The sequence below is a fragment of the Notolepis coatsorum genome (genome assembly GCF_963971535.1).
Source record: "Notolepis coatsorum genome assembly, chromosome: 8".
Classification (NCBI taxonomy): Eukaryota; Metazoa; Chordata; class Actinopteri; order Aulopiformes; family Paralepididae; genus Notolepis; species Notolepis coatsorum.
Window position 1 is genome coordinate 31,359,507 of NC_140172.1, and position 16,350 is coordinate 31,375,856.

The 16,350-nt window shown below is 42.8% G+C and overlaps 1 protein-coding gene across 1 annotated transcript in view; it reads left to right on the plus strand.

The window, feature by feature from the left end:
- LOC311233390 (polyubiquitin-B-like) overlaps window positions 1–15,928 on the plus strand; it is a gene marked incomplete at both ends in the record, with an annotated part of 55,512 nt that extends 39,584 nt beyond the window's left edge. The window contains one exon of the mRNA XM_084320365.1: window positions 15,904–15,928. Within this exon, the coding sequence (XP_084176491.1) occupies window positions 15,904–15,928 (25 nt within the window). The remainder of the gene's footprint in view (window positions 1–15,903) is intronic.
- Window positions 15,929–16,350: the final 422 nt, after the last annotated feature.

Sequence of the window (16,350 nt, forward strand, 5' to 3'; positions counted from 1 at the left end):
ACGAAGTTTGAATCACAAAAACAGGCTTTGGGGACAGCTTTACCAAACATAATTATTTATATTATTCAAATGACCCCTAAACATGTTCCCTTGTGATGTCACAGTATGATGTCATAATAGAACATTCTAGAACATTTGTGATGTCACAGTATGATGTCATAATAGAACATTCTAGAACATTTGTGATGTCACAGTATGATGTCATAATAGAACATTCTAGAACATTTGTGATGTCACAGTATGATGTCATAATAGAACATTCTAGAACATTTTTGTATATATTCAACAATTCTCTCAGAAGATCTCATTGTGCATCTTGAAACAGTACTGACTAGTACTGAACAGATAGACTAAACAACATAGATTGAAGCCTGCATTTCTAGACCAAGGTGCCTTGCCTACCGTTTTGCTGTGGAAAGGTGAGTGTCCACCACGGCTAGCTAGCTGTTCTACTTGAATACTGAATGTTAATATTGAATCAGACAATAATGAATACTGAATGTTAATTCAGGTTGACAGTTGACTCATTTGACAGTTGACAGGGCTGGAAAGTTGATTTAATAAAAGAAAAAAGACTAATTTAATCAGATTAATCACTTTATTCAAATTGAGGATTTAGTTTGAGGATATAAAAAAAAATTAAATTAAAAATGTATAAAAATAAAATGAGAATAATTCGAATAAAAACGAAGGTTCGAACGTCCGTTCGAAGAACCCTGATAAAGTTTGAATAACAAAAACAGGCTTCGGGGACAGCCTTACCTTATTTATATTATTCAAATGGAACTCAAAACATGTTCCGTTGTGATGTCACAGTATGATGTCATAATAGCACATAGTATTATGTCATAATAGAACATTCTAGAACATTTGTGATCTCACAGTATGATGTGATAATATAACATTCTAGAACATTTGTGATGTCACAGTATGATGTCATAATCAAACATTCTAGAACATTTGTGATGTCACAGTATGATGTCATAATTTTTTTATTATCTTTAATTTATCTTAGAAAATAGAATAAATGATCAGCCCCCCCACCCACCCTAGTACTACTAGCTGTAAGATAATGCTATTTGATATTATGACTAGGTTTGCAGTGGGCTTGCCTGAAATTGATGCTTGATTTGTGGATCTATATAACGTGTTCCACTCTTTTTTTATTTTTTATTTTTTTTACTGTACAGGTGCAGAGATGCAGATCTTCGTGAAGACCCTCACCGGCAAAACCATCACCCTAGAGGTTGAGCCAAGTGACACTATCGAGAATGTCAAGGCCAAGATCCAAGACAAGGAAGGCATTCCCCCAGACCAGCAGAGGCTGATCTTTGCCGGCAAGCAGCTGGAAGATGGACGCACCTTGTCCGACTACAACATCCAGAAAGAGTCCACTCTCCACCTTGTCCTGCGTCTGAGGGGAGGCATGCAGATCTTCATGAAAACCCTTACTGGCAAAACCATCACCCTAGAGGTTGAGCCAAGTGACACTATTGAGAATGTCAAGGCCAAGATCCAGGACAAAGAAGGCATTCCCCCAGACCAGCAGAGGCTGATCTTTGCCGGCAAGCAGCTGGAAGACGGACGCACCACTCCTCACCTTGTCCTGCGTCTGAGGGGAGGCATGCAGATCTTTGTGAAGACCCTTACCGGCAAAACCATCACCCTAGAGGTTGAGCCAAGTGACACTATTGAGAATGTCAAGGCCAAAATCCAGGACAAAGGAGGCATTCCCCCAGACCAGCAGAGGCTGATCTTTGCCGGCAATCTGAATAAACTAACGTATTTAGATAAGGTTATTTGGCAATATCACTCATCTGAAAACAAGATTCTTCATCTGAATGTTGTCAAAGGTCACAGACAGCGTGACCAAAGAATGGTGACCTCTCGGACGTCAAGACCCTACCAGCAGAACCGGGGGTGGGGAAAACCCAGAGGGAATCGTCCAACACATCGCCAGCAGGCCTTTCATCCTACAGCTATTCCTATGGCTCCACGCCCCCCTCCCCCTCATCCGAGGTTCTATCCCGGATACCAACACACCCGTCAAGACGACCAGCGCAGACAACAAGAACAGAGGCAGAGAAGATCCTTAGATCCTGTAATGCCGTATTAGAAATCATGAGTAATGGGGATGATTGTATTAAAGATCTTACATATATCTGTTTAATCTAGTGTGTATTTTAAACTTGATTACAGAACAAGTGTGCCTCTGTTTTAAGTGCGGAATGCACTAAAAGACAGTGATTTACAAAAGATGTATTCTTTTCCTCCTGCTCAGGCGTCAACTTACATTCTAAAAGATGTTAGAAAATATACCCAGCGTCTGGCTAAAAGGTTTTTTCTTATGTATAAGTTAATAGTAAAGCCTTTAGTAGTAAAGGGCAAGTTTCTGTTTCTTTCTGGCTTAAACATCTAGCTCAGGGACTACAACTGAAAACTAGCAACCCTGCTAATGTTGGCATATTTACAGTTTTTAATTTGTATTCATTTATAAATGTATAACTGTTGATTGATATGCACTGTCCCTGGGGTGAGCCACCGTTTCATTTGAGTATTGTTTTCCCCCTTTTTTGTTAGCGTAATGGTTTAGGTTAATTAATGTATTTTCCTTTACAAGTGGTGTTGGTTTGTTGTTTTGCCCTTGGCTCACCCTTGAGTTACCATTGTGCTTCCTTTATGTTAATAAATATCATTTTTGTTTACAGACCTGGTCATCATTTCTGTCAACCAACAGACCAGGCTGCAGAAACAAATTAGTGGGGGGGGCATAAAATGTTCTCGGGGGGGCACAATGGTTTTTCAACACAGGTTCCCTTTTATACGTTTCAGCTGGGACAGCGGCGCTGTGGCTTGCTTGGCGCTGCCCACGGTGCTGAACTAAACAGCAGAGAGGCAATTGAAAAATCTAATTTCTCTCTATCTTAAGAACTTTCACTTATACAAAAACAGACTGAACGGATATATATAACAGACCTGCTGGGGCAGCGGACTGAGAGCAGGGGACACAAACAGGCTGGATAAGATGGTCAGGAAGGCCAGTAGCGTGGTTCGGGTGGAGCTGGACTCTAGCGAGGGTGGCGGAGAGGAGGAACCTTGCTAAGCTCCAGGCCATCAGGGAAAACCCCTCCCACCCACTATACACAGACTTGGCTGACAGTAGGAGCATGTTATAGGCTCACACTACCTAAATGCAGCACTGAACGGCACAGGAAGTCCTTCATTCCGACAGCCATCAGACTATACAATGCATCACTGTGCCTCACTGCATCACTGAGCACAGAGTGACAATTACCATCTTCCTGGACTCTTACTTTTTAAACAGCACTGTGCATTATTACACCTACTGTAGACTTCAGTATATTTTTACTGTATTTATTTACTGTATCTTTTATTCTATTTTTATTCTATTTCATTTTATTCTATTCTTAGGCCATTTGTTTTGTTATTCTTATTTGTGACTTGTTCTGTCTAAATGTTTAATGTTGAGTGATTTGCAGTGTCAAATCTCCCTCAGGATAATACATTTCTATTCTATTCTATTCTATATCTTTGGAAAGTCCCCATTTATTCAACACGTCTGAATTCACTGACAAATTGAACTGAACTGACAAAAATAAGGTGCATAAAAAAGACAAAAACAAAATTCCTCCACAGGCTACTCACCATCATAAGTAGAGAGGCAAGTGGTGTTTGGGGACAGAGTGAAATCTTCTTAAAACACTGCCCCTCCACTCATTCCTGAACTTTTTTGTTAAGTCCTTTTCAAATGCCAACTGAATTAAATTGGCCTTAGTTGCGTCGATGAAGCATACTAAGGCGATGTTCTGTAAAGACGTTCTTGAGGGTATAGAAAACTAATTCTCACAGAGTGCCGTGCTAGCTTCAGTAGTGTTGTTGTTGACATCAGTGCCCACTAGGGCTGTCGCCGACTAAGGATTTGGATAGTTGACTTTGATTGACAATTTTTTTTTTTTTTTACCAGGGTGGGCACAGCTGACTCAGTGGGCGGGCCCGGCCCTTTAATGCCCGCCCATGGCGCCGGGACTTATTATGTTACAGCCCTTACCCTCAGGGGTCGTAACAGGCTCATTGAAGAAATAGATGTTGCATGTTTTCTGTATGAATGATATATTTACTATAATATAAATATATAATATTATATAATATAGTAAATATATACATCTATAATATTATTATAGATGTTGCATTAAGTTTAAGTAGAATTAACAGTTCCCCCCCAAAATCGATCTATTCTTTCTCTAAATATCTTTCAAGAGGCTCTATTGTTATGCCTTATTGCCCAACCTTACAAAATTGATTATTCTTATTTATACTAACAATGACTCAATTGTTCAAAATAAAAAACCCAGAATCTAAGCTGTTTTTTTTTTTTTTTTTTAAATAATTGTCAACGCCTACTAAAAAAATCGTTTTCTCAGGCTCTGGAGTAGATATACACATAAAATAAAAAAAAATAAACATTTGATAGCTTACAAGTGTGGCTTTTATTTACAATTGATTGCTTTAAAATAGTATTCAACTAGAATAAATAAAAAATCAATGAATAACAAAATATCTATAAAATGTAAAATAACGTATGTATAAATGTGTAATAAAAACTATTCAGAAGTCAGAACACTTTTTTAATAACAATACAACAAGCATTACCACACAAATAAACAGATAATACAACAAGCATGAACATAACAAGAACCAAGAAAATAAGAACATAACAAATACTTTCTCTTTTTGCCTGGTCAAGTAAAGAGAATATCCAAAATATATTTTAAGAGTTCAATAAGCATGACCATGCAAATAACAGATAACAGTGAGAAACAATAAGAAGTGACAGAGAGCCCCCTGGTGGAGATCAGTCAACATGTCAGCTGTACTCTAGAAAGACTCTGTATAGGGTGAATGAATGAATGAATGAAAACTTTATTTAACAGATTGCAGAATGGGTACAATACAGTACGGCTCAATACATACAATTGTTAAGGGGATGCAGACCTGAGAAAGACGTTTGTCTTGTTTCCATCAGGGTCCCCCATTTTCAATTCATATAGACATATATGACATACATGACATACAGATAGTCAGTACTGCTACATCTATACATTTATGACATACCAGATTTGCAAATACAGTACTGTTTGTGATACAGAAGGAGTCAAGAAAAGGGAGTATATACATTTGACGTAGAAACTGTACATTGGAGGAGGTTGGGTGGGGGGGGTTGGGTACATTGGGATATTGACAACCATACTGGGTAATTTACATTGGAGGTGGTTGGGGGGGGGGGGGGGGGGGGGGGGAGCTTTTTTATAGACAAATGCAGACCAAGGTGTTTTCCTACCAATACAATGTAATGCCAGCTTGACGTGACGATAAATTAAACTATTAAATAACAAATAAATTATCAAATGAAAACCACAAAGAGGGAGAAAGAGACAGAAGGGGAGTGTGTGTGTGTGCGCGTGCGTGCGTGCGTGTGTGTTACGTGTTCAATTAGCCCTAGCAAGCAGATGTACACCACCTCAGTGCGGAAATATTGCCTGATTTTGTCAACATGTGTCAAAGAGTTCTATATGTAGCCTAAATTGATAGAAAGTTACTTTCCACACGATATGAGCAATCACTCAATCTGTAGTGGCCTTGTGACAAAAAGGAGGTCACCACCAGTTCAAATCCCCAGACTGACGGAACACGTGTCATTCTCCCCTCGCTGTTGAAGTTTAGTTTAGTTTTCACACAGTATAAAAACAAGATAAAAACCACAACACAATAACGACAACTGTAAAGTACAAAAGATATACAGTGCAGGAAGAGGCAGACAAGCCCAGAAGGGCTTATAAGAAACCTCCACCTATAATAATAAACAGGATTATATTACATATAGCAAATTGGAAAACAAGATCATTGTAAGGACCTTTAAGAGTAAGTAGTAAGTAATGTGTGTGTGTGTGTGTGTGTGTCCACCCACTTCAATGACAGAGCTCGGCGCATTACATCAGGCTGAACGCTGTTATGCTGCCACCACCCACTTCAATGACAGAGCTCGGCGCATTACATCAGGCTGAACGTTGTTATTCAATGACAGAGCTCGGCGCATTACATCAGGCTGAATGCTGTTATGCTGCCAGCACCCACTTCAATGACAGAGCTCGGCACGGCAGGAGCTTGGCGCTTGAAAGCTGGCGAGCGCGGCGCGCGGCAGGAAGGGGGCGTGCTAGCGGAGGTCACGTGGGCGTCGTGGCCAATCGGAGGAACCCGGAAACCGAGCTCCGTTGTAGAAAGTATAGACGCAGCCAGGACTGCCTGTGAGGGCCGCGCTGTGAGGACCGCTCAGCAGCGCCACCCACCCAATGGCAACTGGCCATCGGGAGCACCGGGAGTTTTCCCGGTGGCCTGGCCTGCACAGATAAACAAATAAAAATAATTATATATAAAAATATATATATATATATATTTTTAAATTATTATAATATTTTCTTTTTTTTGCCAGGCCATTGTTTCTAGTTGTGGCGGTGCGATAGTTAGATAACCTAGGTGGGTGGGGAACAACCAGGATTTCACTGTCTGCGACAGAGTTGGAGAACTATCTGACACTCTCCCTCTTGCGGATCACACACACACAAATGGAGCCGTGCTGCCGCTTGTGATTGGTGGAGGTGGGACCAGGCGATAAAACTGATTGACAGCGGAGGTGGCGAATGGAATGGCAGATGGCACTCAGATGCAGAATAACAGCCAGGCAGTGAGCCAGGTAGTGAGGGACTCGGGAGAGATACAGTAGAGTAGAACGAAAGTCAATTAACGTTGATGTCAAGATGGACAGTGGAAGAAAGAGAAAGGGTGGAGGAGAGAGGGATAAAACAAAGAAAAAGAAAGGCCCTTACAGGAGATGCTGCTAAATCCGGCAACATTTATCAAATGTTTTCTTGCACCAAGGTCAAGGAACCAGCAGGTTAGTCAGTGATCAAAATAAACATGTGGATGTTGGCTAGCTAACGTTACCATGCAATGCATCATCTCCCCTGTCAAAAGCCCAATGTTAAATCTGCCAAGCAACAAATAAATAATTTAACCCTTGTGTCTGAAAACTAAAGTGTTATACTCTTACCATATTAGGGGACTAAATTGAAAAACGCCATAAAAAGATTATATGTTGAAATAATTTCCCACTTTCTTTTCCATACATATTTTATTCAACTTCAGATTAAAAATGAAATACTCCCACTTTTCTGAAAGGAGTTGTTACATTTACATTTAGTCATTTAGCTAACGCTTTTATCCAAAGCGACTTACAAGTTCTGTACAACAGGTCATCAGGAAGGGTACAACTCTATCAGCTGAGTAACAATATTCATCAAAGTGTTGCGTGTTACAGTGTAGGTTAGTTAGGGTTAGATTTTATTTTATTTTTTTATTATTATTTCAGATAATGGTTGAAGAAGTGCGTCTTTAGTCGACGGCGAAAGATTGGACGGGATTCGGCTATCCTAACTGGGGTGGGTAGTTCATTCCACCATTGTGGGGGAAGGACTGAGAATAGGCGGCTTCTCTTTGATGACCCTCCCGGAGCTTGGATAGGAGTAGGTCTGAGGCGGCCAGAAGATGCAGAGCGTAGGGGTCTTGAGGGTGTGTAGTTAGAGACCATTGACCGGAGGTAGGCGGGAGCGGTTCCCTTTGCCGCACGGTATGCTAGGTCGAGGGCCTTGAAGCGGATACGTGCAGCAATGGGGAGCCAGTGCAGGTCCCTAAGAAGGTTTGAGATCAGGCGGGCAGCTGCGTTTTGAATGAGTTGAAGAGGCTTGATGTCAGTGGCCGTGAGGCCAGCTAATAATAATAATAATAATAAATCAAATTTATATAGCGCCTTTCATAGAACCCAAGGTCGCTTTACAATCAGGACAAAAAATAGGGCAAGGAAAGTAGGGGGGGAGGGGGAAGAGGGGATGAGGGAAAGTAGGGGATAATGGACCTAATTTAATCTAAAACTAACTGATGGGGAAAGCCTTGGTGAAGAGGTGTGTTTTTAGAGCGGATTTGAAGGTGTCCAGGGTTGGGGCGTTGCGGATTTCGGGGGGGAGAGAGTTCCAGAGGGTAGGGGACGCCACGCTGAAGGCTCTGTCCCCAAAAGTCCGTAACCTGGTGCGAGGGATGGAGAGGAGACCTAGATCAGAGGATCGTAGGTTCCGGGATGGAGTGTACTGGTGGAGGAGATCAGACAGGTACCGGGGGGCGAGGGCATGGAGGGATTTGTAGGTGAGGAGCAGGAGTTTGAAGGTGATGCGGAACCTGACTGGAAGCCAGTGGAGATGGATGAGGGTGGGGGTGATGTGCTGCCAGGGCTTGGTGTGAGTGAGAACCCTGGCAGCTGAGTTCTGGACATACTGGAGCCTGTCCAGGGCTTTGCTGGGTACCCCGAACAGGACTCCATTACAATAGTCCAACCGGGAGGTGACAAATGAGTGGATCAGGGTCTCCGCCACAGAGTCTGAGAGTGAGGGTCGGAGACGGGAGATGTTCCTGAGGTGGTAGAAGGCAGACTTGGTGACAGAGCTAGCAGTGCGTTGCAGTAGTCGAGGCGGGAGATGACTGTTGATTGGACGAGGAGTTGGGTGGCTTCTTTTGTCAGGAAGGGGCGGATCCTTCTGACGTTGCTCAGGAGGAATCTGCAGGTTCTGGTTGTCGCTGCGATGTGAGCGACAAATAAATCTGACATTACAAAAAACAATATGTGGTGGTTATAATCGGGGCTGAAGTTGAATAAACAATTTATGAAAGAGAAAGTCAAAATAATTCCAAGAGAATTCAAAGATTACACACCTTTGCCACATATATTGGCTACAAACATAATCACTGCAAAGTTATCAAAAAAATAAGAATCTGATCAGACACAAGGGTTAAGTTGTTGTTCCCTTTCTAATTTCCTCAAAAACATCTAGTCTAGTTAATGTGATCAATATTATTTGACAATTGATGCTTTTTGTTGGAAATTTCAGTCAGTGAGCTCATACTTTGAGCTCATTTTACAGTTAAAATGATTGAGACAACGCAATCTTCTGTCTTCGTTGTGCATGCATGCGTGTGCTCACCACACGCAATACATGTGTCACTATTCTGGCAGTGGCTACTGTTATTATAGTATTGTAATGAAAGGTCTGTTATTTAATGTTTGTGTAAAGGGCTATTTTAACTGTTGATGGGTAGTGCATCAGTAAAGTGAATATGGTATTGTGATCTTGCTCTGTTTGAATAGGTGGAGAGAGTGGTTAACTGTATTATAATAGTAAATAGAAAAATATGTTGTGCTCTTGCTTTTTTCTTTTTGAAAGTGGAGAGAGTAGCGCTAGTGCCACAACAGTTTTATTTGAGGTTCATAACAGTACATTGTACTAAGCAATTGTTAGCTCATTAGTTTGTGATTCACATGTACTAAAATTCACCAGAATGCAGGAAATTAAGTCTTTGTAACTCAAACTTTCCTGGTGGGCGACCCCCAGACCCCCTGCTTAAAAAGTGGCCTGACTGGGGCTATATTTCGCGCTATATCTCCCGGTATGAATTATTTCCCCAGTCCGGCCCTGGTGGTGGCAGCATAACAGCGTTCAGCCTGATGTAATGCGCCAAGCTCTGTCATTGAAGTGGGTGGTGGCAGCATAACAGCGTTCAGCCTGATGTAAAGTAGCGATTTTGTCATGACAAACCAATTACATAATCCAACATATGTGTAAAGAAACAACATATTCCAGTTAACGGTATATTTTTTAAATAGTTTATGCATTCGCAAATATGAGAGCCTGTCATTGAAGTGGGTGGTGTTACCCATAGATATATCTATGTTACCAACAGCCAGCGTTCACCCTGATGTAAAGTAGCGATTTCCATTTCATTGAGGAAGCTGGGAGCGCAGCGCGGCGCGCGGCAGGAAGGGGGCGTGCTAGCGGAGGTCATGTGGCCCACAGTGGCCGTCATGGCCAATCGGAGGAACCCGGAAACCGAGCTCCGTTGTAGAAAGTATAGACGCGTCCTGGCTCTGCGGCGCTGCAGCTGCATACTATTGGCTGAGCCCGCCCCCCCCTCCTCCTCCGGTATGATAGACTGTGTGAAGTGGCGAATCACCAATGAATGAATGAATGAATGAAAACTTTATTTAACAGATTGCAGAATGGGTACAATACAGTACGGCTCAATACATACAATTGTTAAGGGGATGCAGACCAGAGAAAGACGTTTGTCTTGTTTACATCAGGGTCCCCCATTTTCAATTCATAGTGACATTTATGACATACACAACATATATGACATCATGACATTTATGGCATAGGGACATACATGACATACAGGTATATAGTACTGTTACATTTGTAACTATACAGTACTGTTACCCATAGATCCTGACAGAGTATATACATATGATGGGGAGGGGACTGTAAATTAGGAGGGGGTGGGTGGGAGAGAAATATACATACAGTGGGGAGAGAATATATACATACGGTGGGGAGGAGACTGTACATAGAAGGGGGTGGGTGGGTGGGCGAGAAATATACATACGGTGGGGAGGAGACTGTACATTAGGAGGGGCCCGAGGAGGTGGGTGGGTGGGAGAGAAATATACATACGGTGGGGAGAGAAATATACATACGGTGGGGAGAGAATATATACATACGGTGGGGAGGAGGCTGACTATTAGGAGGGGGTGGGGGTGGGGGGGGTTTGGACATTTACGGTGGCCAGTTTCGAATTGCAGCCTCCCGTAGGTGCTCTTTAAGAGCGGTTTTGAATGTGGGTATGGATTCACATTCCTTTACAGCTTTGGGTAGGGCGTTCCACATTGATGTGGCATAATTGCGAAACGTGTTTAGTCCCTTGTTTGAGCCGAATCTGGGTTTAACATGATTTGTTGAGCTTCCTCTGGTGTTGTGGTTGTGGTATTCACTGACCTTTGGGAAGTATTTTGACATGTACATGGGTACCTTAGTCGTATAGTGTACAGTGGCTGCCCGCCCATAGGGGGCGCTGGGGTGCCGCCCCCCCTGGTAAAGAGAGCAGGAGAAGAAGAAAATGTTTTATTTAAATTAAAATTTTAGACCCCTAAAAATGTTTAAAATTAATAATATTTACTAATTTTAAGTATGTTTGTGTTTCAAATGCACAATAACGTTAATATATCAAATATAAAATATAAATCATTGTTTTGTGATTCACATGACGTCACTGTCTGATATGATATAGAGTACCTCTAAAGCTGGGCGAGATGTAGCACGCACACAGTGGGCGTGCACTGGTATCATCGCTGTATCATCGCAGCCAATTAAATAGGTCAAGCTAATACATTTCGCCTATCAGTGCGTTCAAATATGATGTAATATGATGTAATCGGAGCGCGTTTTTCTAGCGCTCCAAGCAAGCAGGGTCCTTCCTGCTGTGTTGTCACTCCCTCAGTCCGGAGAGTTTGATAGCTTACTAGTAGCTACCATGGATCATGAAGGCAGGACATTACAACCTCGAATGCAGGTAAATCCCTCAAAGAGAGAGAGAGAGAGATAGAGAGAGATAGATAGAGAGAGAGAGGGAGAGAGAGAGAGTGAGAGAGAGAGAGAGAGAGAGAGAGAGAGAGAGAGAGAGAGAGAGAGAGAGAGAGAGAGAGAGAGAGAGAGAGAGAGAGAGAGAGAGAGAGAGAGAGAGAGAGAGAGAGAGACCTGGGCGTGCGTGTTTGTGTAGGCACTATTGGAAACGTGGCTGCATTGAATGTGATCATATATTGATTGATGGCAATGGTGATAGTTGTACTCTACCTACTTAAATATTCGTACCTTGTGGTTTCGCCGAAGCTCTGACGTGCACAGTAGGCTACTCAGTGTGTGGTTTCGCCAATGTGTGCCTCGGTACATGTTTGCAAAATGTTTGGTATAGCGCCCCCCCCCCTGGAGAAGAATTCACCAGCTGCCACTGATAGTGTATCTTGTAGACCAGGCCCATTGCAAGTTGCTGTACTCTGTTGTCTACTCTAAGCCATCCTAGGTAGTCAAAGTGGGCAGGAGTGAGGTGGGTTCTAGGGGTAAGGTCAAGTAGAAGTCTGACCAGTTTGTTTTGTGATGTTTGTAATCTTGTTTTTAGCGCTTTTGAGTTGCTTTGGTACCATGAGGTGCAAGCATAGTCGTAGTACCCTAAGTGCTCCTGCCAGAGTCTTCAGGGTATTCTTGTTTACCAGAGAGGAGATCCGGTACAAGAATCTAGTTCGTTGGTTGACTTTTTTTATTACCTTGGATGCCATTTTGTCACAAGAAAGATTTGCCTCTAGGATGGAACCTAGGTATGTAATTTCATCTTTCCTTGTGACAATATTTTCACCCACTGTAACTGAGAAGCAGTCGGTCTTGCTGAGTTTGTTATGATCCGAAGAGAATGGACTCTGTTTTACCCAGGTGCAGGCACGTTGGAACTATAAAACGGCAGGGGGTGCTGGGGGGTCGCCAGTCAGGCCACTGAACTTAGAAGCAGGCCAGGCCAGTGTTTCTAGTTGCACCAGCGCAATAGTTAGATAACCTAGGTGGGGAACAACCAGGAGATCACTGCAACTCACACAAGTTGGAGAACTATCTCTCTCTCTCTCTCTCTCTTGCTCTCACACACACACAAAGGGAGCCGCATGTGATTGGTGGAGGCGGGATCCTTACGAAAAACTGCTAATCATTGACACATGCTAGCCTGTAATAATCCCCCCCAGATAAATGTACTTTGCATTTGATATATTGCAAATATATGCCATCACACAGACTGGCATTTAAAGGGTTAGAATTATAAAATGAATATGTGGTGTTATGATCAGGGCTGAAGTTGAATAAAATATTGTATTTATCAATTACAAAAAACTGAAAATCCATAAAAATCTGTGTTGTTGCTAATCATACATATGCTAGCCTGTTTTTTAACAATAATTTGTGATGCCATCACAAACACTGGCATTTAAAGGGTACAAATAAAAAAAATGCCTGCACCAGAATGCAGGAAATGAAGTCTTTGTAACAATAAAATTCCTGGTGGGGGACCCCCAGACCCCCTGCTTAAAAAGTGGCCTGACTGGGGCTATATTTCCTGGCCTGAATGATTTCCCCAGTCCGGCCCTGGTTAAAAGCCTCCAATGCTTATTAGTGTATAGTGTGCGTTTGAACGTTTGCATGTTTCAACCATACATTTCCATTTAAAATATATATTTTTTGCCTCCTATAATAGTGGGGGTCGCGGCTCTCTGACACCGTTTTTTTTGGGTCGCGGCCTGAAAAGTTTGGGAACCCCTGGTCTAGCCTGTACCCCCCAGACATGTTGCTGGCCCCGTCAAAACAGTATCCTATCAGCCTCTCCATGGGCAGGTCGAGGCGTAAAAGTATTTTATACACAAAAACAGCGTCTCGGCTGTTGTGTCTGGGCCGGGCATTGTAAAAACCCCAAAAGAAGTTCTGAGCTTCCAAGTTGTCATCGGCGAACTGTATATTACACGAAAATTGTTCTTTTCCAGTGAGTGACATCAGTGGTTCCGTCAGCGCTCAAGCCAAAGAATGGGCTTTTGGATGATTTGCCTCTAATTTGTCGCTGAATATCATGGGCAAACAGCTGTAAGATTTCGTTTTGGATGTTGTTGGACATCCAGTTGTCTCTCTTTTGGAGCCAATTCTTCAACTCGGGATCAGACTCGGTGCGCACTCTTTCCATCATGAGCTGCCATAACACCCCATCCCTATTTGCATCACCCCTCAGTGGAAGCCCCTGGCGCCCGAGGGGGGGTATATAGGGGAACAGACTCAGTTAACTCTTCAATACCTGATGCTGAGGCTGAATCTGTCGTCTCTGTCTCTCTCTGACGTTTATCAGATTTAGTGGGACTGTCACTGGGACCGGCGGGACGTTTCGAAAATAAATCTGATATTTTTCTTTTCTGCAAGTGAGACATTCTGTGCTAGCAAAGTCTGACTACGAGCTAAAATCGACTGACTGCGCAAGCACTGTATCACAGTAGCTCAGTGGTTCGTGGCGCGTGGGAAGGGCGGGAGACGGGAGGTGAATACAATTAGTTGTTTCACCTGTCATTCAATCAGTCTGTGACAGTCTGTCATCACTCGAAAATCTACTCGTTTTACACGTATGATTGTGTACATACAGTAGTGTAATGAATGAATGAAAACTTTATTTAACAGATTGGAGAATGGCTACAATACAGTACGGCTCAATACACACAATATTAAAATGGTGAAGTGCTTTGAGCAGGATAAACTTATAATATACAGTGTTACAGTAATACAGTTACAGTATATACAAATATATAAATACTGCCATAAAAAAAAAACATAAAAAAAAAAAAAATTATATATTATATATATATATATATATATATATATTTTTTTTTTTGCAATAATTGAGAGGGGGTGCTGCAGCCCCCCCCGCACCCCCCTTACAACGTCCCTGCCCAGGTGTAATGATAGTTTGTTATCAGCGAGCCAGGTGCAGATTCTGCCGAGTTCTGAGCTGAGGGTTTTTTCAACCTGTAACTTGTTCTTGTCAGAGACCAGCAGGGCTGAGTCGTCCGCGAACAAGAACAAGTTGCAGTCACAAGCTGACGACATGTCATTTGCATAAATTAGGAACAGTAGCGGTCCTAGTATGCTTCCTTGTGGAACACCACAGCTCACTGTGACGGGGGGGGGGGGGGGGGGGTAGAGTACCATTTACCTCCACCATCTGTTCTCTCCCCTCAAGGTAGGATTGCATCCAGCTCACTGATAAGCTATCAAAACCAATTGCTTTTAGCTTGTCAATCAGAATGGAGTGATTGACAGTGTCGAAGGCCTTTTGTAGGTCCAGCATGACCATGCCGCAGTATTTGCCCGCGTCCACCTCTTGTTTGATGTGGTCGTTCAAATAGAGAAGGCATGTGTCAGTGGAGTGGGATGTTCTGAAGCTAGATTGGAATTCGTAGATTAGATTTTTTTCCGCAGGGTACTTTTCGACATGTTCGTAGACTATTTTCTCCATGACTTTCGAGATGGAGGTAAGAATAGAAACAGGGCGGTAGTTGCCTGGGTCTAATTTGCTGCCCTTTTTGTGCAGAGGGGTCACTCTCGCAATTTTGAAGTCCTTGGGGACGTGTCCCTGTTTTATGGAGAGGTTTATTATGTGTGTGATGACTGGGGTGATGGCGGCTGCTGAGTCTCTGAGTCTCTGAGGGGATGTTGTCATGGCCAGTAGCCTTGATAGGTTGGAGGGCGCTCAGTTTTTTGAGTACCTCATCTGTTGTTACCATTTCTAGTTTAAAGTCGTCTTTGCGGACCCCTAGGTTTTTGTAGTATGCTACTATGTGTTCTACCCCATAATGCCCTGAGTGGGAGGGTAGTTTGTTTACCAGTGTTGTGGCTATGTTTGTGAAGAAGATGTCTAAGTAATTGGCTACATCCAGCTTGTCTGTGATGAGCGTGTTGTCCGTTTTTATGTTTATGTTTGTGAATCTGGTTTTAAGTTTTTTACTGCAGCCTAGTTGATTATTGAGTAATTTCCAAAGTTCACGTGGTTTGTTTTTGTTTTCCTCAGTTTTGTCATTAATATTTTTGCGGTTTTGATCATGGTGTTTACGTCATTTCTTAGTCTGTTTCTTTGAATTTTTTGTTCAACCACGTGGGCTTGGAGTTCACTGTTTGAGCTTTTGGAAAGCTTTGTCTGACTTTTATGAAGTTCAGAGCATTTTTTGTCTCTGGTTTTCATAGCGGTCAGTATTTCAGTGTGCATCCATGGCTCATGGCTGTCACTTTACCTCTCTGATTGCATTATTGTTTGTCACCTGGGATTGGCTGTCACTCTGTGGAACGTGTGGAATGTCTGGGCTGACTCTTCACTCTCTCTCAGAACCAGTGTGGAATGTCTGGGCTGACTCTTCACTCTCTCTCAGAACCAGTATGCGGCGGTACCAAGAACAAGTGCTGCTGTTACTTGTACCCCTGTTCGATTGTATTCTATTATTTAGTTTTTCTTGTTTTTGCTTACTCTCTCAGTTGAAGCCTGGCGTCTTTCTTGTTTACCTGGCTGCTCTAGTGCATTCCTGAATAAAGAGGATACACATATTGTGAAGAGCAAAACCTACTCTCCGTCTCCTTATTGCCACCACTATTGGAACTCCACTCTCTTACCTGGCACCGTCGTAACAGAAGAGCCAACCACGATGAGTTCCATGGAGGCAATTTGGGCGGAATTTCAGGCGCAGAAGGACGATCTGCGGGTGGTGACGGAACGTCAGAGGGAGGTGGGCAGCAAGCTGGGTTGTATAGTATATCCGATACTGTCCAGAAGACAGCG